This window comes from Protomyctophum bolini (assembly GCF_963924005.1).
Source record: "Protomyctophum bolini genome assembly, chromosome: 5".
Classification (NCBI taxonomy): Eukaryota; Metazoa; Chordata; class Actinopteri; order Myctophiformes; family Myctophidae; genus Protomyctophum; species Protomyctophum bolini.
This window is the reverse complement of record NC_137866.1, coordinates 29,999,992-30,026,618: the sequence shown is the minus strand read 5'-3', so window position 1 is coordinate 30,026,618 and position 26,627 is coordinate 29,999,992. Positions and strand designations below refer to the sequence as shown.

The following is a 26,627-nucleotide window of genomic DNA, read 5'->3' as shown; positions in this document are numbered from 1 at the left end:
AATGACATTGAGTTGTTGCACTGAACTGAACTGAACTGTTGCATAATCGCAATTTCGCGTGACTAGTCCGTCTGAAGCCCACCACACACCGGCTGCGAAGTCCCCCGTGTGTGAGAGAGAGAGCTCTCTCTCTCTCTCTCTCTCTCTCTCACACACACACACACACACACACACGCAGAAACACACACACACACACACACACACACACACACACACAACATTGTTTGAACATGTGAAATGTTTCTTTATGCATAATGAATTAATGAGAATCGCGGGCCGCGGTAAGCCTTGAACTCTGGCCGGACACAAGGCACTTCAGAACGGGGAGATTGCGAGAGGAGGTGGGGGTGGTTTTGGGTTTTTTTTTCTCTCCCTCCGTATATCTCTCTCTCTCTCTTTAGAGGGTCTCAGAGAGAGACAACTCACCGAGTCCGAAAACTGTATTAAATTAATAGTTTGTACTTTGTAGAACTGTAACAAGCACAAAAACTATTCAATACAGTATTAAAATGTCTGCTTTGTTTGTTAATGTTTACAGATTTGCTCACGATTTATTGAAATTGAAAACGTGTTTACAGTACTTACAGTGTTTGCATAATCATTCAGGCTACAGGAATGTTTTAGCCAATAGCCACAGGTGTGAAACAGTTAGTCGCACCGTCATTGTTCTGATTGTGAGGGGGGTATTTTTATGTCTATACTCTACTTTACTTGTCCTAGATTCTAAGCCATGAAAAGATTCTGCATTCTTTTCCATTCTGCAGCAAGGGGCGATATAATGCTGTGATTCATTCCACTTTACGGACTGTTTCATTGCCTATATTATGTCAGATTGTCCGTCATGAGTGACTACTCGTCGCCATAATATAAATATGAAATGGGAATATTTAGGTCAAATTGCTGATTGATTTTGAACATGCATTAACAATAGCCCCGAGAAGATAAGAACACAAGACAACATGCATTTATTTATTCCAATTACTGCTGCTCTGTCCAATTTATTCATTACAGTCGAGCCGATCGCTCTCTGCCCTGTCCTTGGAATTGACGTAGGCAAGACTGTCTACAGAATTCACGAGTGAAAAACATTGTATGGGTAATCCGTAATTGGGTATTATGAGTCACTGTAAGTAACCGTGTCGGCCCCAATTCATGATGATTACGGATCCCCATGTCCCATTCATGCAGGTATGCATATGTCCCATATGTGCCCTCTCCCTCCGCTCATTCTGTAGCTCCAGAATGAGCAGAGGGAGAGGGCGCATTATGGGGCTAGCAGGCTAGTCTGCCCTACCAGAACAGCGGTTGTTTTTTAATGGTATAGTCACCCGCGGTCACAGTCTTAAAAATAAAAATATTTTCTCTAAAACTGCTTGGTAGGGCTATAGCTGGGAAAGCCTCCACTTCATTCAGTAGAGCATTAGACGTAACGAGCTGTCACTCATTCATTCATGCAGCCCCATGTTGCAAACACAAGGAAGGAAGGAACCTTCACTGCCTGCCCAGCTAGTCTCTCTCTCTCTCTCTCTCTCTCTCTCTCTCTCTCTCTCTCTCTCTCTCTCTCTCTCTCTCTCTCTCTCTCTCTCTCTCTCTCTCTCTCTCTCTCTCTCTCTCTCTCTCTCTCTCTCTCTCTCACACACACACACACACACACACACCGCGTCTCGCCGTCTTGCAGTTGCAATGGATGACGGATAGAGCCGATGCTCTTCTTGGTAAATAATAAACACAACTCTTCGCGTTCACAACAGCTATACACACAGGCTAAAACATACCGAAACTTGGTGTGTGTGTGTGTGTGTGTGTGTGTGTGTGTGTGTGTGTGTGTGAGAGAGAGAGAGACCGCCCCTATATCGGTGTGTGTGTGTGTGTGTGTGTGTGTGTGTGTGTGTGTGTGTGTGTGTGTGTGTGTGTGTGTGTGAGAGAGAGAGAGAGAGTGTGTGTGTGTGTGTGTGTGTGTGTGTGTGTGAGAGAGAGAGAGAGGGGTGGACTCAGGTTAGGCCGGCGCAGTTTTGCTAGAGTAGTCACAGGCAGTGGTAACGTTACGTGAAGCTCCAGGGCTCCGTGAGCCCTGTTCAGCACTTAGCCGGCTGAGGGCGTGTCAGCGGGGGGGAGACAGATAGACAAGATAGGTACGATGGAACCCGTCACGCGAAATTGCGATTATGCAACAGTTTTCCCTAAAACTTACACGTCAACTCAATATCATTCTAACGAAGATTTTAGAAAAATAAAATAATTTTTCCACCAAACTTTTACCCAGCTATGAAGCTAAAAGTGACCTCAAAACCACTAGCATGAGTTGATAGCCACCAGGAACGCTAACTCGCAGAGCCCAGAGCCGCTCTGACATTTAGACCAGATACAAGATCAATTTTATTGGTCAAATTGAGCTGGCCCGTAAGTACGTCACAATCTAGATGCTAGCGTTAATAGCCTTAATAGCTTCCCGAGGGGCGTGTCAGTCCCGCTTTAAGTAGCATGCGAGGGGTCAAACTAGGGGGTTTTCATGATTCGGAATCCATTGCAAGCTTTTGTTTTGCACGGAAAACACTCTGGAGTGTTTTTCGTGCTAAACAAATCAATGGTACCCCAAACATTCAGCAGCAGTCACAGATACCCCTTTTAGTTTAGGCAAAGTCAATTGCAGTCAGATGTGTTACTACTAGACACCTTTACACCTTTGCTGGTGAAGAAATGTATTGGTAAGGAATTTATTCACAGATTTTTACACGCTGACAAACCGGCATGCAACTAAGTATAAATTAGGCATTACTCAAAGGCACAAGTGGTGCTCCCCCATCCCGTAAAAAAATAAAATAAAAATGGGACGGGGTGTCTGCTGACATTTGGCATGGGAATTATGTACTCTAATAGCTCTGGCTATAAAAAGAGTGGAGAACAGACCTCTCGCGTTATGTCCAAACTGCTTTTGGGGACATTGATGTATTTGTGTACAGGGTTTTTAGCTTGTGGACCCAAGGCCGGCGCACGGCCATTCCCTTCAGTGCAGGACAAGAGGTTTCAGGGTTGTTTCGCTTGCGGGCCTAAGACTGGCACACAGTGATTCCCTTCAGTTCCAGGACAAGAAGGATTTTTTTCTACCTCAATTTTTTCTCGTCCAAGGACATTTGTCATTGAGTATTCTACAAATGTGCCAGCCAGGCACCGCAGGAATCCACCGTACGGTGGAACAAGGGAAGATCAGAAAATCCAATTTCAGCCGACAGAACTGGAAGGCCCTTCAGACACAATACAAACCAAAGCTGCTTTTTTGGGGGGCTTTGTGAAGCAGAATGCTTTCTTTGGGTTAGACTCCATGTCAAGGCGAGGTGAGCGCCACACATTGTCAATTACTATGTTGTCACATAGCATTTAGAGATATATGTGGCATGCAGAGGATTAATCAAAGTCAAATCTACTACTTTTGCTATGAAACAATTAAAGAAAAAGGCTTAATTTCAATTTCTTCCACCACAATTGATCGTAGAACATCCTGTAGGCCTAACGTCGATGTGGTTTGATTGTAAATAGAATAGTGATTGCACTATAATTATTAATGTGGACTGGTAGTTCTGGGTTTGTGGGTATTATTATTGCGCATTTGATGAATATTCATGAGGATAATCATTTTGATTATAGATAGTTAAGAATAAGATATTGTTGTTGTTGAACCCAAATGCTTTATGTTCACAGACAATTTAGTTGTTTTGGCATTTTCTACCACACAGACATTGTTAGTATTATTTATTTTCCTTAAATAAATCCTATATATGATTTTTGATCTGTTGTGAGGAGTTTAGCGAGCTGGGAAAGACGGTGTGCAAACAGCATGTTGCAGCTAGGTTTTAAAGACGGTGTGCACACAGCATGTTGCAGCTAGGTTTTAAAGACGGTGTGCACACAGCATGTTGCAGCTAGGTTTTAAAGACGGTGTGCACACAGCATGTTGCAGCTAGGTTTTAAAGACGGTGTGCACACAGCATGTTGCAGCTAGGTTTTAAAGACGGTGTGCACACAGCATGTTGCAGCTAGGTTTTAAAGACGGTGTGCACACAGCATGTTGCAGCTAGGTTTTAAAGACGGTGTGCACACAGCATGTTGCAGCTAGGTTTTAAAGACGGTGTGCACACAGCATGTTGCAGCTAGGTTTTACAAATGGACATATATAGAGAAACATTATATCATATTCTTTCAATATTTAGAAAAGGAAATACCCAGGTAAAGTATTTAAGTATTTAAGTAATGTATTTAAGTAGGCTACAGTACTAAGTAAATGTACTTACTGTACACCACTGGTGAAAAGTAGCGGTGGAATCGTTGTTTAGATGACAATTAATCAACAAAATAATTGTAATAATAATTAATCTTTTTTTTTACACTCCGAGTCCAAATTTAACAGACAGTTTTGCTGCATCGGCAGTGTGAGAGCTGAGGTAATTTCTGCGCTGCCGTTTGTAGGTTGGAGAATAAATCTTCCCCCATGCCAACATTTTAGTAGTACAAATAAGGACGGCATCATCATGGTTTATGCTTTACAATTCTGGATCCCTAACAATCAAACAAATAAACAAACAAAAGATGCATTCATCCTGGGCCTTCAGTAAAAGAGCTCAAATATTTGCATTTTAAAACACACACACACACACAACCCTGGAACAGAGGCCTATTTTGTGGTCACCACCAACCGTTCCAGTTTGATTCTGCAACAATTACTCAAAATAATTGTTGCTTCAGTCTGTGTTGGTCGGCCAACATAAGTGTTTTCCCAAACAAACACACACAGAGAAACAGAACGTATAAATGGTGACATTCCACACTTCCATGGAGACCCCGTGCTCTCATTCACCTCCGTGAAACACCAGTGATTTGTCACGGCATTCAAACGCACCCCTGGAACCCAAACTTTTTAGTATAGTTTATTTGCAGACGCAAATTTGTAGGATATGGTATTTCTATATGCCACCCAACTTAATATTACAATGTTGTAGATACAGTAGTAAGTAGCCTATATAAATGTTGAGATGTGCATGCGTGCGTGCGTGCACACAAATGCATGCATCCGTGCGTGCATACGTCTGTCTGCAGCCAAACCACTGGGCTGATCAGGTTTCATTCAAATTGGGGTCCTTCTTACTTGAAGCAGAATTTGGCCCCGGTCTATCTCGTCATATCCACTTAGACATCAGCAATATCCTAGCTCACTTTAAAATGCCAGACTTTCTGCTACAAAGCCTCATCTGAAGAATAATCTCCCTCCATCTCTTAGATCTATTTCATCCTTCAGTCCTTTCAGGACTTCCCTGCATTCACATCTGCAGCAGCAGCGAAGACATATACTGATTTTCACTGAGCCCTTCTATCCACAGTTGTTGACTTCCAGGATTCAGAACGTTTTTCCACCAAACTTTGAAATATCATAGAATATTCTGCGTGGCTCCATTCCGTGCACGGTTGCCCTCAAATGGAATGGGAAAATAATCCTGATCCGTAAACACGACGATCCGTTTGAAAGCTACAGGCTCTGCATGGTGTAGAGCGAGCGCTGCATGCACACACTTTGTCCACAGGAATGCATTATGTGCTGTTTTTCCATCGGCTCCTACAAGATTGGGAAAGCTTGTTTTTTTCACGTGGTGTCCTGGGGGACCAAGGATGACCCATTGGTGTGCCATTGGGGAAAAGAGACACCAGAGATGTCATTGGCAGTCAATAGGTTTAACAGCTGATGATGTGATGGTTGGTGGGGTGGGTGGGAGAGGGTGAGCAAGCTGTTGTTGGGTGAGGTTTAAAAAAGGCAAAAGCATGCTCTATTGCATTGGCCTAAAAATGGGTCCTTAAACTGCTTAAACATTCTGAGATTTGTATTCGGTTTATTGGCCACCAGATGACATACCTGGTACTGTACATGCCATGGTGTTCATGTGGCGAGACGTCTTGTGAACACAATAACCCTGAGCGGTGCGACGCATCGCTGCGTCAGAGCACATACCAGTTCATTAGCCTAGCGGCACATCACTGCGTCAGAGCACATACCAGTTCATTAGCCTAGCGGCACATCACTGCGTCAGAGCACATACCAGTTCATTAGCCTAGCGGCACATCACTGCGTCAGAGCACATACCAGTTCATTAGCCTAGCGGCACATTACTGCGTCAGAGCACATACCAGTTCATTAGCCTAGCGGCACATCACTGCGTCAGAGCACATACCAGTTCATTAGCCTAGCGGCACATCACTGCGTCAGAGCACATACCAGTTCATTAGCCTAGCGGCACATCACTGCGTCAGAGCACATACCAGTTCATTAGCCTAGCGGCACATCACTGCGTCAGAGCACATACCAGTTCATTAGCCTAGCGGCACATCACTGCGTCAGAGCACATACCAGTTCATTAGCCTAGCGGCACATCACTGCGTCAGAGCACATACCAGTTCATTAGCCTAGCGGCACATCACTGCGTCAGAGCACATACCAGTTCGTTAGCCTAGCGGCACATCACTGCGTCAGAGCACATACCAGTTCATTAGCCTAGCGGCACATCACTGCGTCAGAGCACATACCAGTTCATTAGCCTAGCGGCACATCACTGCGTCAGAGCACATACCAGTTAGTCTATAGCGGTGCATCGCTGCGTCAGGCCTCATTCACCAAACACCAATCAAGCAATGTTAGGAGGTCACATGGTTTGATCACAAAATGTGTGTTTGATTGCTGATTACTGGTGGTGTTCTGCCCCTCCCCCCTCATCAAACAAAAATGTTTGGTCAAACCATGTGACTCCCATTGGAAAAGCATTGTGGTGGCCCAAAAAAACCTAAAAAACGACCAAACATTTGCTTGATTGGTGTTTGGTACGTGTGAATGAGGCCTCAGAGCACATACCAGCTCGTTAGCCAACGTCAGTCAATCAGTGTTGCAAAGCAACACATTATCAGAGCGATAGATAACCCTGGCAACAGCTGGCAAGCTGTTAATGCAGTGACTATTGTGTGTGCGTGCTGCGTGTTTGTGAATATCTTTTTTAGTGGGGAGGAGATCATATGTGTAGGACCGACTCAAGGCCAGGCACTGCACTCCCTGTGGTGGTGTGGAATGTGCGTGTGGAATTTGAAGTCGGCAGGTCGAACGGTTCTCGAGTTACGTGGATTACAGACAGACGTACGTACGTACAGAGAGTCGGTGCATTTATTGTGAGACGGTGTGAGTTGGTTGCTATGGTTACCATTATAAACCAGTCAGTGGGTGATTGGTTGCTATGGTTACCATCATAAAGCAGTCAGTGGGTGATTGGTTCCTAGGGTTACCATTATAAACCAGTCAGTGGGTGATCGTAACCAGGTGTGGCAACACAACCTTCGACCGTGTTTGTCCCGTGCCAGCCAGGTCTTGGATTTATTATGTGTTAACAAATGGATTGACATATCCAAAGATACAAGCACTCTCTGGACATTTAATGAATTTGAACGCGTCAAACCAAACCAAACTTCTTTGCTTGGAAAGGAGCCAGCTTTGGTTCGGGCATCTGGTTAGGATGCCTCCTCGATGCTCGTCCCACTGGGAGGAGACCAAGGATCAGATGGAGGGATCATATCTCCAAAGTGATCTGGGAACGCCTTAGTAATTAATGTTGCTTTGGAGAGGGAAGTCTGAAGCTCTGTGGTGGAGCTGTTGCTCCCGCGACCCGACTACACCCTAAGGTGGATAGATGGATGGAACCCAAGAAATAAGTTTAGTTTTCGTCAGTGAAAAAAGGTAGTCAACCAACATTTTTGTTTTTTTGTCAACGAAATGAACACTGTTGGTGTGGTGTAGTGTTAAATCAACACTGTTGGTGTGGTGTACAGTACAGTACACTACCGATACACTACCATTACTCTTCCCCGCACGTTTACCCTTCCGTGATTTAACCCCTTGTAGTTGTCATCATTTTGGGGCAGCGGCGCTGACAAATTGTCAGACAAACACATGTCACAGCAAAATCCAGAGTGTTGATTTAGCTCTGAAATGATAGCAAACTGAACACCTACGGGGTTAAGTTTCCCCCTAAAACCCCCTGAGGTATTGTATTCCCCCGAAAAGACACTCCGTTCTCTGGCTCTCCCGTCAGTCGGGCCCAGAGGCAGCCATCTGTATCAATGGCATGTGTGTGTGTGTGTGTGTGTGTGTGTGTGTGTGTGTGTGTGTGTGTGTGTGTGTGTGTGTGGGTGCGTGTCACTGCTAATGTGTGTGTTAGAGTAGAGAGTGCAAGTCCTTTTGTTGATCCCCCCACTGTGATGTGCCAGAGACCGAGCTGGAGAGAGAGAGAGAGAGAATAATGATGCAAACAGAGCACACAGCAGAGGATATATCCCTGGCCCTGGTTGGCTTCCTTCCACCCACACTGCTCGGCGGAGCAGCGGCACTACACTGCTTTATGTCATGTCTTAGTTCAGAGTCCCATGTGAGAGAGAGAGAGAGAGAGAGAGAGAGAGAGAGAGAGAGAGTGGTTCAGACTGAACGACTGTGAACGAGAGAGAGCATGAATGTTTCATGTGGTACCGCCACTCGCACCACTAGCAGTCGACACAGATAATTTTGTTCCTGGACCCTGAGAAAAGGAAATATCAGGCAAGCAATGCCTGGAAAGGAAAGAAACGTCAAAATTGTTTTTATTTTTATCATTATATAAATATATGTATGTGGAGACAGAACTGCAGCGCTTAATTATTTGCTCTGAAACTTGAAGAGAGCAAAAGGTCAACTAATTTTTATGCCTGGTCGTATGAAGGCCGGAAATGTACAAGCTGACGCGGCGCGTCGTCTCTGTAGATCTGCTATTTCCCGGCACGCAACAACGCACCGTCGTACAACAAAGTATATTAAGACATTGAGTGCCATCTGGTGGACATAAGCGGTGGTGCCGCGTGTTTTCAGGCTATTCTACTATGATTCGCGTCCAGTTTTGGCTTCCATCTTGAATGCTAAAGCATTAGCGTAAATGCTACCGAGCTAAAATGAGGTCCATACTTGCTCTAGAAAAACGCCAATGTTCGGATCGCGCTCACCGGATAATCAGAAAAGACCTCCGAACATCGCCGATCCGTTCAACACTGCAGACAGCGCATTAGTTTCAGAGAATAAAGCCTGCAAAGGCGTGGCCTAAAACAGAAGCTAATGGCTATTGAGTGCGGGAGGGGCCCTACATGGCAACCATGCATAGCAACACGGGCGGTTAAAAAAATGAAACTCAGCGTGGCAATGTCATAGCGATATCAAATGCCTTAAGACGAGCCTGCTCATCATCTGTAGGTGTCACGGTCCGCTCCACGGACCGTGGACTTTGACTGTCCTAATTAGATTTTGGACTTTAAAATGTATTTCTGTCATTTCAGTATGTTATGTATGTATTTGCTCATGTGTTCCTGACTGTTTCTCTTTGGTTTTGGTGTTTTGTTACTCTGTTGTTGCCTTAGTTTTGTGTATCTTATTTTGTAGTATTGTTCCTAGTGTTTCCTGTATTCCTAGTTACTGTTAGTCACCTTGTCTAACCTACTTTGTATTTGTCAGTGTTTCCACTGACAAATGTCCTTTCAGTCCCCCAGCCTATCCTAGTGTTGATTGTGTTTTGGTTCCATGTGCCTATTTAAGTAAAGGACAAATTTAGTTTTTTTCAACGAAGGTTCATGTTTTAGGTTGTTATTAGAGAAACTAAAAGGTGAGGGTTAATTTTCTTTCATTTGCTGCTTTCTTTTGTTTTGGGGATTTTAGCAGTTTTTGACAGGGGGGGGGGGGGGTGTGGGCATTCGAGCATGGGGCTAAATATGTATTTTTTTACAGAATATTATGGCGATTTATTTTTTATTATTTACTATAGTCCTAATAAACCCCAAGAAATTACATCTGACCACAAAAGATCACGGGATCTATTGAATGTGACAAACTGACATATTGAGCCTATACACAGTATAAGCCTTCCCCCAGTAGGCTACCTTCACATCCAGTGTTTGCATTGTGTTCTTGTTGGTTTGTAGTTCCCTGTTGCATGAGTTCCATTATTATATGTTTCCTGAGATTTACCTGCCTTTTGCCCTTGTATGGAAGTTCCTGAGTTTAGTTAATACATATTCCTAAATTTACCTGTTCTGCCTCCTGCATTTAGGTCCTCATCCCTACTCATCTTAACAGTAGGTAGGTATTATAGGACAGGCATACTCGTCATCCAGATCCAACGTGTTAAATGGAGTGAAAGTCAACACCTTGTGAGCGGCGCTCAACACACATGAAGTCGGAAGCAGAGCAGACGAGATGTGACAACATGTGAACTACACCCCTCGATGTTTCACACCATCCTGAGGGAGAGAAGGCTTCGCTATACAGCACCTATCACCATGGGAATGTTCTAGAGTTCTATTGGCTACAGCAGCTATCACCATGGAATGTTCTAGAGTTCTATTGGCTAAAGCAACTATCACCATGGAATGTTCTCGCCGGGTTCTATTTGGAAACAAACACTGCTGCACACACAGAACCTCTTTAATTATCCATGGCAAGTCAGTAGCACCTGGGATAGCTGGGAATTAGCCCTTCGCTAAGTCCCTCCCCAACCCGTCCTTGTCCAATAGGCACGTTAGCAGCGAGGAGACAGGGCAAGCTGTCCTTCTCAAAATGTCTTCTAAATCTATAAATCAGGCCTGCAGTAGGCTATACACTGGACAAATGCGCATGACATTATTTCAATTTAACTAGAAAAAATAATCAACTTTTAACGACCATTCGACAGGAGTTTTCATGTTGCACGGCAAGACTACGGTCATTAGTATTATTACCATCACCTGGGTGGGTCAGTCGTGCAACTTTCTCGACGTTAAGCTGTGTATGTGTTCACCAACACAGCCATGCAAAATAACACTGACAGCTATGAGGTGGCGAAAGCTTGACCTGCATAGCAACAGTTGCTAACATGATTGGATTGGCATTGGGGGTGGGATTTAGCGAAGGGCTAATTAGCTGCCTCCCTTTTTTTAACCTGAGAGGCCGACGGCAGCACAGATATAGCAGCTCCCGCCACAGTCTGGTTTTCTAAAACAGGTTGCGAAACGAGAACATGTGACACGTCGTGCACAAGCTGCCGGGATCGCTTATGCCTCGTTGAATGAGCGTGTTGTCTGGCAAATTGTTGTTATTAGAAGACATTTTCTTTAACCGACAAAGACTTGATTTGTAAAGACCTTGAGATGTGGGTCTCTTTTACAACAATGAACTGGCCAAGAAAACCTGGGGACTGACACTCAGTAATTGGGTATTATTATGATAAAAATGACAACATTCATTGGCATCCGTCTGGATAGGGGTTCTTCTGCTTTTGGTGCAGCGTTCAGTGTGTCTGAATAATGCGGGATTCACAATCCCTTCCGCACTTCACACGGGGAAAGACTGATTCTGGTCTGTCATGTATTATTTACCACAGACAAGGAAAAGTCTTTGTTACGGACACATTTGTCTGTGAACTCCCATGTCTACAGTTAGCGCTGCAACATGCTGAAGGCACCAGCGCATGGCCTCTGTCGCATTCTAAATATACTTTTTGGTACAATCATCATCAACGGCTGTCAGAGAGGAGAATCCATAACGCCACATCATCATCAATCACCTGCCAGCTGTGCTGCTAAAGAGATTAACGAGAGAGAGTTGAGCCGACACCAACGGAATAAACATGACAGACAGCCGAGATAACAAAAAAAACAGGCCAAGGGGATGTTTAAACTTTCCAAATCAGATACGATGTACGATGCTCTTTAGTTTTACTTTGTTAAAGTGTCAGGGTACGCTATTTTTTTACTTTCTGACTGTTTATGCCTCGATCCACAATAGTTCTTCAGATTAAAACAAACGTATTGCAGTGGTTCTCAAAGTGTGGTCCAGGGACCCCCAGGGGTCCTTGAGGGGGTTCCGGGGGATTACCAGGAAAGTGAGTTAATAATATCAAAATCAGATTAACACTTAAAAATTAGGATCGAATTCACGCCAGCATTTTGAAAAGCCACATTTCCAGTAGTATTATCCTAGTAAGCTCAACGGAGCATGGACAGGCCTCGTTTACAAGATGAATCCAAACCGGGGCACTGGAGAGGTCCACATCGTCGGCTCTGTGCCGTCAAAGAAACGTTGTTTTGACCAAAAATGCCATCTGGGACAAGGAATAGGAGATACAGGCGATTGAAATAAACAGATGGAAGATCCAGTGCTGTGACAACAACATAGCTAGCTAACCGGCTAACGTAAGTAGCATTATGGCGATTGATTGAATGCACTATAAAAGCCCAATTGCCAATAATCAATGGCAATGGCGGTAAGCGTAGTATAAAAAAATAGGCTTCAATTGCCATTAATCAACGGCAATGGCGCTGAAAGAATGAAGCACTTATTTTGTACGGCTAGTTTCAAATAGCCGATCTACAAGTAGTGAGCTTATTGATCTGCTATTTTACCCCCATTTGGCTTGAACAGGGAGGGGTCCCTGGCACACAACAAAATCTTTTCAATAAGCCCTTCAGCAGCCAAATCCATATCAATTTGGGGGTCCTTGACATATTGTAATTGTTTAAGAAGCAACCATCGATTGAAAAGGATCTATTGAAGAAACTTCACTGAGGACTAAGGCTCAATCCCAATTCCCCCCTTCGTCCTGGCCCTTAGCCCTTGCCCTTGCTTATGCGCGTTCACGTGAGGAGGAAGGGTTTTCTCAATTCTCTTTGGAGCGAGGGTTAGGGCTGAGGGCGAGGGGTAGAATCCCTTGAAGGGACATCGCGACCGGACTCAAAACGGAGCAACATCACTGAGGGCTGAAAGGTGGACGAGGTAAGAAGCCTTTTATGTCCTTTATTATGGAAAAATATTATAATAACCAATATTATTTGAATGTATTAACAATCTGCATCGCCAAAAATATCGCAATCTCTAGCAAAGGTTAACGTTACCTCACGTGAACTAACGATATGATACGGCGTTGCATTCATACAACGTTACCCATTCATTTGGCACCGCATCGGCGCTTTATTCTTTTTTATTTAACGCTGGTGCGCCGGTGATACAACTCGGATGCAAGCTAGCTTATTAGCAGGCATAAGTCCGACCCCCCAGACCACGATATGTCAACATTCTGCAGTTTTGGAGCTCTTAAAAGCCGTGAAATAGCCTACTGTACCTACATAACGCTGTCACTGCATAACGTTGGCTACTCGCTGCAGTGACGGTTTTATCATGACCAATGTTAAGATAATCCCCACAAGTTGCAAAACTTACATAACTAATTAGCAATGGTGTTGTGTTTTTCCCCAGGCAAATATGGAACAGATTGCAAGCTGCTGTGCAGACTGTACATTGGATGGAGATGAATCACGATGGCATTTTCATTGATAGAAAATTACTCTGTTCTTAATGATATTAAAAACAATTGAACAGTGACCACAGCCCCTTCTTTCTATACTGTAAATTGTTTTTCCTTTTTATAACCCTATATGTACCCATGCTAAACAAACTGTTAAGACAATAATCAATGAATCAGGTACAACTGTTGAGCATGTGTCAGAATGAGCTATATCTAGCTGAATTACATTCTGCATACATGGTGGGCTACCAACATGAGACAAAATTACAATATATTTATTTTATCATAACCACAGCAATGTTATATTTACGTTCCATCTCTACAGCTTAAATCAAATGGAAAGTAGTTTCCAAAGTGGGTTATGGGCTAAATGATAGTTTTTACACTCTCAGAGTTAATTAACATTGATATTACAATATAAATTGGGGGTCCTAGAGACAGAAAAATGCCATCAAAGTTTGGGGAAAGGTTATCTCAATTGTACTGCCATAATGTACAGTACAGTACGGCGCGGAAAGAGGACAGTAGGTGACGGTATGCACTTTTATGTTGGTGCGATCCGCCATAAAACGCAGAGAAGAAGAAGAAACCGGTTGCTAAGTTACCCAATAAACACTGAAACGGGATGTTTACGTCCAAGGGTTTCCGTCGCACAATTGCGTCGCACAGCGATGACGTAGCAATCTATAAGGGACATTCCGATTCCTAGGGGGATGATTCATCTCCCTACCCCTTGACACTCATTATGTAGGAACAAGGGGAAGGGGCAAGGGCTGAGGGGTAGGGTTAAAAAACGAATTGGGAAAGGGCCTAAGTCTCTGGAAGTTACCCCTTCAGATTCAGTGTGTGTGTGTGTGTGTGTGTGTGTGTGTGTGTGTGTGTGTGTGTGTGCGTGTGTGTGTGTGTGTGTGTGTGTGTGTGTGTGTGCGCGCATGCGTCTGTGTATGCGTGACTGCGTGCGTGTGTGTGCGTGATGCTGCACGTGTCGGAGAGAACACTCAAATTTGGGCTCAAGCGAAAAATAATAATATCATTCAAAAGAAGCCTTTGTGTTCCAACTTCAGAGAACTAAATACACAATGCTGCCGAAAAAACAGAAGGGGGGGTTCTGAGAAGCAGAGAGCTTAGAGAAAAGAAAATCAAAAAAACTAGTTGAAGACACAACATGTCACAAAAATCTAAGCAGGGCTACTTCTGTCCCTCCCCAAATATGTATCTCCAACCACGAGTCCCACTCCCCCCCGCCACAGCCCAATCCACCACCATTTGAAGAATAAGCCTAAAATTATGAATGCCATCAATCACAGACTGTCAGTCAGGGAATACAGTCACCCCGTAACCCTGGCACTGTGAGGACATGGAATACTGTCACCCCGTAACCCCCATAGAGTATAAAGAAGGATAGAGAATGAACTGGCAAAAACCACACTGGAGGGAGGACCGGAGCTACAGCCCCGACCCAAAGCTATTAATTTCAATAGAAGTTGCTCAGTGGCTCTTCTGAAGCACCCGGAAGACTGCCGGAAGTCCTACCAATATACTGTAACTCAATGGCTCGAGTGAGCGGAAGTTATAAGCTCGGACCTGGGATGACACACAATATGTTACGCACATGACGTCACTGAACGTCCGTCCACCTCCATGAACGTGCAGCCTTACTGGGGGCTTGGCCGGGCCCGGTCTGGCACACGGGATGACCGGGACATTTCCCGGTGGGCTTCCTCCTTATTGGCCTGCCTGGCTGCCAATCAACAACAAAAAAAGGTCTCAGGCCAGGAAGACCAGCGCAGTGTCTCTATCTCTCCTAGACCAGCCTGGCCAGCCAGGAGCCACAGTCCATTTTATTTTTATTTATTTGCAACCCATTGCAACCCATTTTTTCACCCAATGTCAATTATCTAATGTAATCCCTACACTTCAACCTGGGGAGGGCAGCGGACGGACCTCATGCTTCCATCTATGCATGAGGAGTCCAAGCCGCTTCTTTTCACCTGACAGGGGAGAGTTTTCGTGGCCGGACGTATATACCGCATGGAAGGAACACGTTATACATTTACTGGTTCACAAACGTTGGTTTTGTTTGTTTGGCTGGTTTTGTTTATTTCATTTTGTTTTTTGTTTTCCATGGCTGCCAGTTCCCACCTGATGTTGTGTGGGAGTCCAGACTGCTCCAGACGATACTGAATAACTGCTAGCTTATATAATGTCTTGAGGCTAGGACTTAAGTCTAAGACATACAGGTCAATGGATTCACCCCACCCTCCAAAGAGAATGATACGATCTCCCACCATAAAACAGCACATATTAGACATCCCAGAACGTGGGCCTTTCCCCCTGGGCTCAACCTTCTTCCAGGAGAAGGTCTCTGGGCTAAATTTCCACAGATCATCCTCCGCATCATCAGTGCCCATACCTGTAGAGTTTTCATGTTCCCTCACATGTTCTCCCGGTGTCTCCTAGGGTAAGTACCCTCCCCGTGTCCCCAAAGCATCTGGAGACACGGGACAATAACATTGCAGGGAAAAAAGGCCTTTTTGACCGGAAATCAGCTTGTGTGGTACCTGGCCTTACTTCAGTCCTGCGAGTGTTAAATCGAATCATAGCCTACAAAAACATGTACAGTATAGCTGCACACACTCGTAGCTGCCAATGATAAAATGTTTTATTGTGTTAGACACAGAGACAGAGAGACACAGAGACAGAAACAGAGAGCAATGCTACGGACAGAAGAATGAAGGCAGCTTGTCTGTCACACTCTACACATGACGGGACAGAATCTGTACTTGTAGGCTGGCCTACTAGTACATTTACTCGGTTACTGTCCACCACTCTACACAGTTTGGGACAGAGCAGGCTGGTGTTCCTTCCACAGAGGATATAAGCAGTTAAACCCATTCAGGACTGAGACCAGATTCTACAAAATGTCTTCTAAATCCTGACAGTTTTCTGAAAAATGTCAGTGGTTCTCAAGGACGCCCAAAATCCGACCCTCGTCTGAAAATATGTTGTTCTAGGGACGACCCAGAAAAAAAGCTTATTGATAACGGGTACTCAATACGCTTATTGGATTTTCTTTCGGGTATCGGTTATCGAGTAGCGATACTGATCATGGCCACCAAGGATAGTGCCTAAAAAGTGAGGGTTGTATTGCTGAGAGAATACTGGGTCACAATGTGCTGGGATGCAACGGGGTGGTGTGAGCTTGTACAACTGCAGGGCTTTCATTTAGGGGGGGGGGTGATATTGAGATATTGCTGGTACTGATCGTGGAGAATACTGGGGCACAATGTGCTGTGATGCAACATGGTGTTGTGAGCATGGGGATGCACACGCATATTAGACACACCAACGGACCGACATGTGGAAACAACGGTCGGACGTGCGGTCGAATATGCGCTGCTCCGCTGCTTGCGGTTAGGGTTAGGTTAGGGTTTGAGGTATTTTGGGAACCAATGGAACCACTTAGTGTCCAACTCTACACCTTCAGAGTTAAACCTTTTGCTGAATCACTTCTAGGTGGAATCTCAGAGCTATCTGAAAATGCGAGAAAAAAAATCCAAAAAAAGCTAGTGAACATTAACTGGTGGCCTGAGGACACCTCCTGTACAGAGGATACCAAAAAGCTTCTCTGCTTCCTCCACAAGAAGCTGACTCACGCTGGACCAAACAACACATTAACCCATTTTTGGGAACCCCTTTTTGGTGTTTTAAGCATTATGTTATGCTTTAGCTATTTAAAAATAGCAGATCTACAAGCTCATAGGGCGGAACTCGGTGCCGCGCTATGAGCTTGTAGCTCAAATCTTTGCTTCTGGGAGGTCCCTGGAACAACATATTTTAGATGGGGGTCTGCAGTCAAATACAGATAATTCTGGGGGTTGACATAAAAAAGTTTGAGCACCACTGACATAGAAACATGGGTTTTGCAGAAAACTGTCATGATTTAGAAGACATTTTGTAGAATCTGGTCTCAGGTCTAAATTGGTTAAACTACGATCAAGAACAGTAATGTGCTGAGCTCAGTTGGAGTCATGAGGTGAGTTATTTTCGTTTTTTAAGTAACAACAATTTCAGCAACAATTACGGGAAGCCACTATGGATATAATGGCCTATATGGACTGTTTCAAAGTGATAACAATAACAACATCGAAAGTTTCCTGAATGCACAATGTTAAATATGAAGTGCCGTGATTTATTTGCATTAACTCATATATTTGCTTCTGTGAACTACATATTTCTGGAACTACAGATTTTCAGATGGGGGTTGGTGGCCAATTACATATATTTTTTTGGGGTCGATTGAGAATACATTTGTAGAATCAAGTCTCAGGTCTTCATGGACTAATGTCACTGTCTGGACTCACACATGCACTTTTCTTCCCCCTGTCGGCTTCTATCTGACACAATGATGATGGATCACCTTGTCTCTCTGCCATTATTAACATGTGAATGTGCTGCGCATGTCGCCTCACACTCGCTCAGAGGCTCCCCTGAGCCATGGGGTCACTTTTCATCGCTGACCTTTTTTCTTATTGTAATCATCAGAAACGCTTCCGCGAGGTCGACCGGGCCGGCAAGTGGCGGAGAAGTACTGCTGTACTCAAGTGATGGGGAGTAACTAAGTGCATGTACTCAAAAGGTAAGTGGTTGAAAAAGTACACAAACGTTTTACTTAAGTAAAAGTATGTAAATACATCAAAGATGCAATTATAATCCATCTATAACATACTGTCTGTCTACTGTGTAGCTGAACACTGTCTGTCTGCTGTGTAGCTGAACACTGTCTGTCTGCTGTGTAGCTGAACACACTGTCTGTCTGCTGTGTAACTGAACACAGTGTCTGTCTGCTGTGTAGCTGAACACACTGTCTGCTGTGTAGCTGAACACTGTCTGTCTGCTGTGTAGCTGAACACACTGTCTGCTGTGTAGCTGAACACTGTCTGTCTGCTGTGTAGCTGAACACTGTCTGTCTACTGTGTAGCTGAACACACTGTCTGTCTGCTGTGTAGCTGAACACACTGTCTGCTGTGTAGCTGAACACACTGTCTGTCTGCTGTGTAGCTGAACACACTGTCTGTCTACTGTGTAGCTGAACACTGTCTGTCTGCTGTGTAGCTGAACACACTGTCTGTCTGCTGTGTAGCTGAACACACTGTCTGTCTGCTGTGTAGCTGAACACACTGTCTGTCTGCTGTGTAGCTGAACACTGTCTGTCTACTGTGTAGCTGAACACTGTCTGTCTGCTGTGTAGCTGAACACACTGTCTGTCTGCTGTGTAGCTGAACACACTGTCTGTCTGCTGTGTAGCTGAACACAGTGTCTGTCTGCTGTGTAGCTGAACACACTGTCTGTCTACTGTGTAGCTGAACACACTGTCTGTCTGCTGTGTAGCTGAACACAGTGTCTGCTGTGTAGCTGAACACACTGTCTGTCTGCTGTGTAGCTGAACACACTGTCTGTCTGCTGTGTAGCTGAACACACTGTCTGTCTGCTGTGTAGCTGAACACACTGTCTGCTGTGTAGCTAAAGAGGGGTTGCGCTGGTGATCACTTTGCCATATAAAGGAGATCAACAGGCATTGCCTTATTTGATTGGCCGACCCAGACCATCGGCATTGCTGATTGGTCGGACTTTGTGTGACATTTTTGTTCCACTGAAGCAATTTAAGTGGAGCCGCACACAACAGCTCTCCATTCTCGTACGCACTGAGACTGGTTTGATTACATTGTATTCACAGAAGTGCTTGTTTAACAGATGTTTTGCTGGACGGTGCACGTGAAAGGATCACCAACAAGAGCCGGGGGTCATGCTTCGGTGACAGTGGGACATGACGTTTACTTCATTGGAGGAGGAGGAGAAAGTGATGACGGGGACAGTGATCACCTTGATGTGCATGTCTTCAACACAGTGTCTTTATGCTGGAGGAAGTTAGAACAACACCATCATACGGTTCCCTTCAGACGTGCAGAACACACAGCTATGCTAATAGAAGATAACATCTACGTCTGGGGGGGGTTATTACTTACTGAAGCGGGTATTTCCAACACTCCTCGTGGGGACAACGTGCTCTATGCATTTGATGTCGACACCCACAAATGGTTGACGCCCAAGGTTTCTGGGTCTGTTCCGGAGGTGAGGATCAACCACTCAGCCTGTGTGTTGGGGAAGGTCATGTTTATCCATGGAGGACGCAACTCCAGATACACTAATGACACCTACAAGTTTAACACCAGCACAATGGTCTGGTCTTTAATCAACACCAGAGGAACTCCACCTCCTGTTTCATACTGTCACTCTGCCACCATCAGCAGGGCAAAGATGTTTGTATTTGGGGGATGCTGGGGGTCTCAGTACTACAACACTATCAGAGTGTTTGACACAGAGACCAACCTCTGGCTGGACACACCTTCTGCACACCTTGTTCCAGAAGGACGCTGCTTCCATTCAGCCTTTGCCTACAACAGAGAGCTGTACATATTTGGTGGGCGCAACGATGACCAGACCTTCAATGATATGTGGACATTTAGTCCAGAGAGCTTCTCCTGGAAGAAGGTTGAGCCTAAGGGGGAAGGACCGTGTCCAGTTTATGACATGTGCTGTTGCATGAATGGAGGTCGTGTAAACATCTTTGGGGGAATCAAAGCAGACCACACATATTCTGATGACCTGTATGTCTTAGACTTGATTCCTACACTTAGGACGCTGTGTAAACTAGCAGTTATTCAGTATGGTCTGGATCAGTCTGAACTCCCACACAACATCAGATGGGAACTGGAAGCCATGACTACCAGCAGCAACAGAAGAAAATAATTTAATAAACATGAGATTCTGGATCCAACAGAATCTGGGACCTAACACCATCCTCCAGAAAGACAATGCTCGCCCCCACATAGCCAAGATCATCATAGAGTACCTCCAGAATTGTTGGAGTGGAGAGGATGTAATGACCTGCCGTGAGTCCAGACCTCAACCCAATTGAACACTCACAGCAAAATGTGGCTAGGTTGGTGATCAGCATGAGGAGGTGCCAAGCTCACAATAATCCACAGCTTTTTTGTTTTATTATTACTTGCGCAAGCAGAGCGCGCAAGTAATATTTTCGCCCGGTCCGTATGCACCGTCCCAGCCAACCCGCCACTTGATGCGTATGCAAATAAAACAGCAAATTTGTGCCTGGTTTGCTGGGACCAGATTACATAAATGACCATATTTATTACGTCATCATTTAGAGCTAGTCATACATATACTATATATATATATAATCAGTAAAATAAAATAGCAAATTGTGCCTGATTTGCTGGGACCAGAGTACATGGTGTGTATATGTATGACTAGCTCTCAATGATGACGTAATAAATATGGTCATTTATGTAATCTGGTCCCAGCAAACCAGGCACAAATTTGTTCTGGCCATAGAGTGCAAATTCCAAATTGTGCTTCTGTACTACTACTACTACTACTACTGTAGCTCAACTATCAGTATATGTGACCGTTTCTGACTGGTCATTGATGTTATTATTTGTTCAGTTTGACCCACCAGTTTTGGAGATTTGAGTAATGTCTTGCAGAAAACAGCGAGTTGAGAAAACAGGCTTGAAAGGTTCACTTATGTGGTCTCTAACATTACACCTATAGCTACATGTTTAAGCATTTCATATTTACATGTCGATTTCAGCCATGACACTTATTTCCGACATGCTCTAGTATGTGAAAAGTCTGCCTGTGCTATTAACTCATTTTGGATTACAAACAAAAAATAACTCTCCTGAACAGTTAGTCTTGCCGCCGTGACTGTCTCTGTATCAAAAAGAGTCACATATTACAAATGAGTTTCAGCCAGTTGTTCCCCGGAACATGTTGTTCCCCGGACAGGGGGGACACATACGTCGGCTTTTTTGTAAAATGATATGTGCATGTTATAATTATTCAGATCGAAACTGCAACTCCAGACTAACATGGTTCATGCATGGCTCTCTAAATGCAGACTACTGATGAATCAAGAGAAAACACTGATTGTAGAAATAAGGAAATAAGATTGCTCTCGCTCTCTCTGTCTCTCCCTACCCCTGGCTAAGTAGGGTGTTAGATTTTGCAGAGGGGATAACAAGGCAAATAGGGGAACATTTTTCTCTTGAAAATTCTATCTTTGGTCCGAAATACAGTAGTAAGAGAAGATCTGTTGTAGTACTGGTCAATTTTGTATACGGATTTGTTAAGTTGGCAATTTGTTAAACGAGGAGGAATAAGGTGCAGGGTTTGGGGTCAGTTGATCCCCTGTTGATGGCAAAGGGGATAATGGCAGCTTGCATTAAAGTCGAAAAGGCCTATATTACAGTCTAGAGGGGGACATTGGGGGGTTTCTACAGGTGAGGTGTGTAGGAGCTGCATTATTGATGGAACCTTACAAATTGCTTTTTTTCATGTTCATCATTTACTGGAAAAAGATTGAATAGAGAGGTCTTGAAAATCTCTCTCTCTCCAACATTTATTTGCAACTACCTTGGGTTTATATTTGGTGAACGGAACATTTGACTTCCAAGGAGGGTATGGATGTCATATTGCAGACCTGTGGGTAGAGCACTTGGAGCAGGGATCAATACGATGAATTTTGGATATTCTACTTTTTCTTAACCCATGAAGACCTGGAACGCATCTGTGTCAGCTTTCAACCAGTTTAACCAATACGTAAAGCTTTAGCTATTGACAAATAGCTAAAGTTATATGATATATTTTTGTGACACCTGTGTTCTCTGGTCTCAATGAGCTAAGCTATACAGTTCCTGTGACTGATCAGGAATGGACTACTGTATTCCTCTGGTACGTGATGGGCGTCTTGGCCTGATAAAAGCATATAGTTGTGTACAATAGCGGAGTGACAGGTTCCATATGGGGCTGCCTGGAGTCTGGACTGACGCTGGTCTCCACGCTGTGGCTGCTTCAGCTCGTGTCTTGCATCGAGACGAGGACACCGGGGGCTTGTTGTCGCGCTGCGGTGATATAGCATAATATCACGGCAGCGCGAACAAAGCTGTGTTCAGTGCGAGACATGCTGAAAATGATGTTAGGGCATAAAACCGAAAGTTTATATTGTTGGTTATTATCATTCTCATGTGTTATTAATCGAATAAAAGTAACTTATTGTTAAGTGTTGTTCTTTAAAAATCAAAACATTAGCCTAAATTAATAAGCATATGGCGCTCTGTAAGGTTTTAGTATTTACTGATATCTCTGAGTCATGTCTCTAACTTCTGATGTATTTACCGATATATCTGAGTCACCTCTCTAAAGTCACAACTGCTGCAACAACTGAACATTTGTTCAAAGATTGTTGGACAACAACTTCAGAAACTTTATACATCCACATATGATAACAGCATCCTAAGGTTAGCAAGGAATATCACCTCTAATACTAAGCATGTGTTGTATAGAGAATATAGGTTGCTACCTTCAGGAAGGAGATATGGTGTACCAGCATACAACAAGGTCAGACTAAAGAGGTCCTTTGTCTACCAGTCGACCTTGAGGCTTAATCAGGAGATGTAGTAGCCACAGGATAATCTAAGCGGTGGATATTGCTCATGTCTTTATGTATGTAAATTGTCTTGTTCTTTGTGTTTTGTATATGTTCTGCATACTTGGCTGCTTGTGTCGCAAGACAAATTTCAGTGTGAACTGACAATAAAGTACTATATCATATATCATATCATATCTCTAACGTCTTTCACGGGAAAAATGTAATGTGCAGGATGCACACACACTAAAAGAATAAATAAACCTGGGCAGTGATTTCTCATTTCCGCCCAGTGTCATTGCAAAGGGAACACAGATTAAATAAACCCAGTGTCACTTAAAAAAGGAACACAGATTGGATTGTGGTACAACCATGATGCTCCGCTCATGCTTCTGTGACTAAACATGAAACCATGCTTTAGAACAGAGGTTCCCAACCACCGGTCCGCGGCACCGGTCCATTTGAAAACGAGAGGACAAACACCAAACCTGAGTACTATAGTGGCAGCGGATTTACCCTTTGCATGTAGAGCACGAGTCTGCGCGACCCTTAATCACCCATTAGAATGCAAATGCATGCCTTTCAGGCAGTCTTTGTATCCTCCTTGTCACTTTGAAAACGCTTCTGATTGTGCTGGGGGGGGGGGGGGGGGGGGGTTGTGCGACGACACATCTTCACAAGGACTTTCCAAACAGCAGTGAAAAGTTTACTCTGTCCGTTCGAATGAAAATACCAAGGATTCGTCAGCGGACGAGTCAGTAACTGATTTATAAACGGCTTTGAGTCCGTGTTACTTTAGTGTTGCGTAGCATAACAGTGTATCTATCTTTACCGTTCATGTGTGGTCAGCGAGCAGCAGTAGCAGCAGCAACAACAGCTGCAGCCTTATCAAGGTTGATCGCGCTAATGAAACAAAACACTACACGCGGCCGGTGATGGTACAGGATTATTATTTCATGTCAAAACATTCAAGTATCAGAAGATGATGTTACCCAGGTAAAGTAATGTGTACTCTGAACTCTAAACTTAGTTATTTCTGAAAAAGACATAAATAATCATACTTTTTTGATATAACGCCATTTAGGTCAATGATATAACGGTATGATAATAATAATAATAACAGCGGGTAGACTATTTAAGGGCAAGTCAACTGTCTTCCGTGAGAACGTTAGCCCCCCCTTGCCGGTCCGCGAACATTTTATAAACTGTCAGCCGGTCCGTGACAATATAAAGGTTGGGAACCCCTGCTTTAGAAGGCTTTGGCCTGTCTCCATAGCAACATGGGAGAATTTGGAAGCAACAATACAACAATACATACCTGACGAAGACCCACAAGGGTCAAAACGCTGTTCATAAATAAATAATTTAGTGAATCAGTGTGCGGACATCCCTTCCTTTTCATAGCCTACATGTTACCAACAAGAATCTGTATGATGGAATGCCAAGGGTGAGCCAGACATTTGCAGCCAGGAGAATGAGACTAGCTGGACAGCCAGCGAACTGGTGCTGTGGGAACCAACACACGGGCACCAGTCACGAGGACGTCCCACATTAACATATGTGGATGTACTCAAGAACGAGGCAGGAGCGCAAATCACCAACAAACTGATGCCAGATGTACAGTATGGAGAACCTGGATGACGATGGAGAGCTGGTCTAAGGACCACTTAGACTACACAGAGCTGCATGGTCTGAGGACCACCTAGAGAGATCTGGTCTGAGGACCACCTAGAGAGATCTGGTCTGAGGAGCGTGCCACTCACCGTTGAAGCTTCCGTTGCGGATGTACTTGAGCAGCGTCTTGCCCTCGGCGGTCTCCATCAGGGGGCAGACCCCCGGGTGGTCGGGGCACAGGTCTCTGTGCATGGCGTGGAGGGCGTGAGCCATGGCGTACACCGCGTCGATCACAAACTGCACCTTGCCCTCCTGCTCGTACTTGGAGTCGATGCCGATGCGCTCTTGGCCTGGGGGGGGGGGCAGATAGCATATTATGTAGACAGTACTCTATAGTGTGTACTCCTAGTTTCATTGTACAGATGTTCTACTGTTAGACGGATATGTTAGGTTCTTAGCTTACTCATGATCTTTGATGACCATTTCTATGTATTTAATGTATTACCATGTGTTGCTCTTTCTTACTGCAAATCGCTCTGGATTTAGAGCGTTTTATAAATGCCTACATTATAAATTGAGAGTACAAGACAATCCCAACAGTGGGTTAAAGCAGTGGTTCTCAACCTGTGGGGGGCCGCAACATAGTTTTTGCTGGGTCCACAGATGACAGAGGAAGTGGCAATTTAAGGTCTTGTAATACCTTTTTAAATAACATAAAAATAAAAAAATAAAAATGACTGCATCAAAAGTAATCGACAAACTATACTATAAAAGCTGGTCAATCTGCAAACTAATATCACACAAATATTTGGTGGCCTCCCCCCATAGTAACTCTTGAGTGTCGAGTGGAGTTTGTAGATCTGCCCTTATTGAAAACCATTGGGTTAGACCTTCTAGTGTTAAAGGCTCAGTAAGTGATTGTTGCAATAAGTGGTAAATAAGTACTGTTCTGATAGTTCTTCTGATCAGTGTCATGCAGTGGTTGTGGGTTTCCCCGGTCTCTCCAGTTCGTTTAGTAACCTCTTTCAGGTCAGGATACCAATTTGATCCAAACCAGATAGAGATGTCATATACAGTATCATTTTGATCCAAACCAGATAGAGCCATACAGGAAATCAGGACAAACAAGTGAAATTGGAAGTGATGGAACAAATAAAATGGAGCAGCAGACACATGTGGAACTGGAACACTGCAAAAATCTAACCTGATAAATTATGTCCTGATTGGATGAAATTTGCAAGCGACCTGAAAATGTATTTTCCGTTTACCAAGGAGAGACGGGGAGAAACCCTTTTACTGAACACACACTTATAGAGAGACGAGGAGAAACCCTTTTACTGAACACACACTCTATAGAGACGAGGAGAAACCCTTTTACTGAACACACTCTATAGAGAGACGAGGAGAAACCCTTTTACTGAACACACTCTATAGAGAGACGAGGAGAAACCCTTTTACTGAACACACACTATAGAGAGACGAAGAGAAACCCTTTTACTGAACACACTATAGAGAGACGAGGAGAAACCCTTTTACTGAACACACTCTATAGAGACGAGGAGAAACCCTTTTACTGAACACACACTCTATAGAGAGACGAGGAGAAACCCTTTTACTGAACACACTCTATAGAGAGACGAGGAGAAACCCTTTTACTGAACACACACTCTAGAGACGAGGAGAAACCCTTTTACTGAACACACACTATAGAGAGACGAGGAGAAACCCTTTTACTGAACACACACTTTATAGAGACGAGGAGAAACCCTTTCACTGAACACACTCTATAGAGAAGAGGAGAAACCCTTTTACTGAACACACACTTCAGTAAAAGGGCTATGGCCGTTTTTAGCCGTTTTTAGCCCAAGGAGTGTTTTCTTTGCAAACATAACGCTGGGAATGGATCAGCATCATGAAAACCCCCTAGTTTGACATGTCACATGCTACTTAAAGCATGATGAAATGTTGATGTTTTTGCCTTATACAGGATGTTATGGTCACATATTATGCCAATAACTCGAATTGCTCAACGTGCAACTTTTAGCAACCAAGCTTAATCTCATCTTCTAAGCCTATAGATGACATTTGAATCATAAAAGTTTATACTAACCAACATTTCTGGGTCTTATGGG

At 44.1% G+C, this 26,627-nt stretch overlaps 1 protein-coding gene across 1 annotated transcript in view; it reads right to left on the bottom strand.

The window, feature by feature from the left end:
- The window catches only part of LOC308315463 (metabotropic glutamate receptor 7-like), a 168,282-nt gene that overhangs the window by 54,753 nt on the left and 86,902 nt on the right, over positions 1-26,627 (bottom strand). Inside the window, exon 6 of the mRNA XM_080763454.1 lies at positions 24,641-24,845. Coding sequence (XP_080619580.1) covers positions 24,641-24,845 — 205 coding nt within the window. The remainder of the gene's footprint in view (positions 1-24,640; positions 24,846-26,627) is intronic.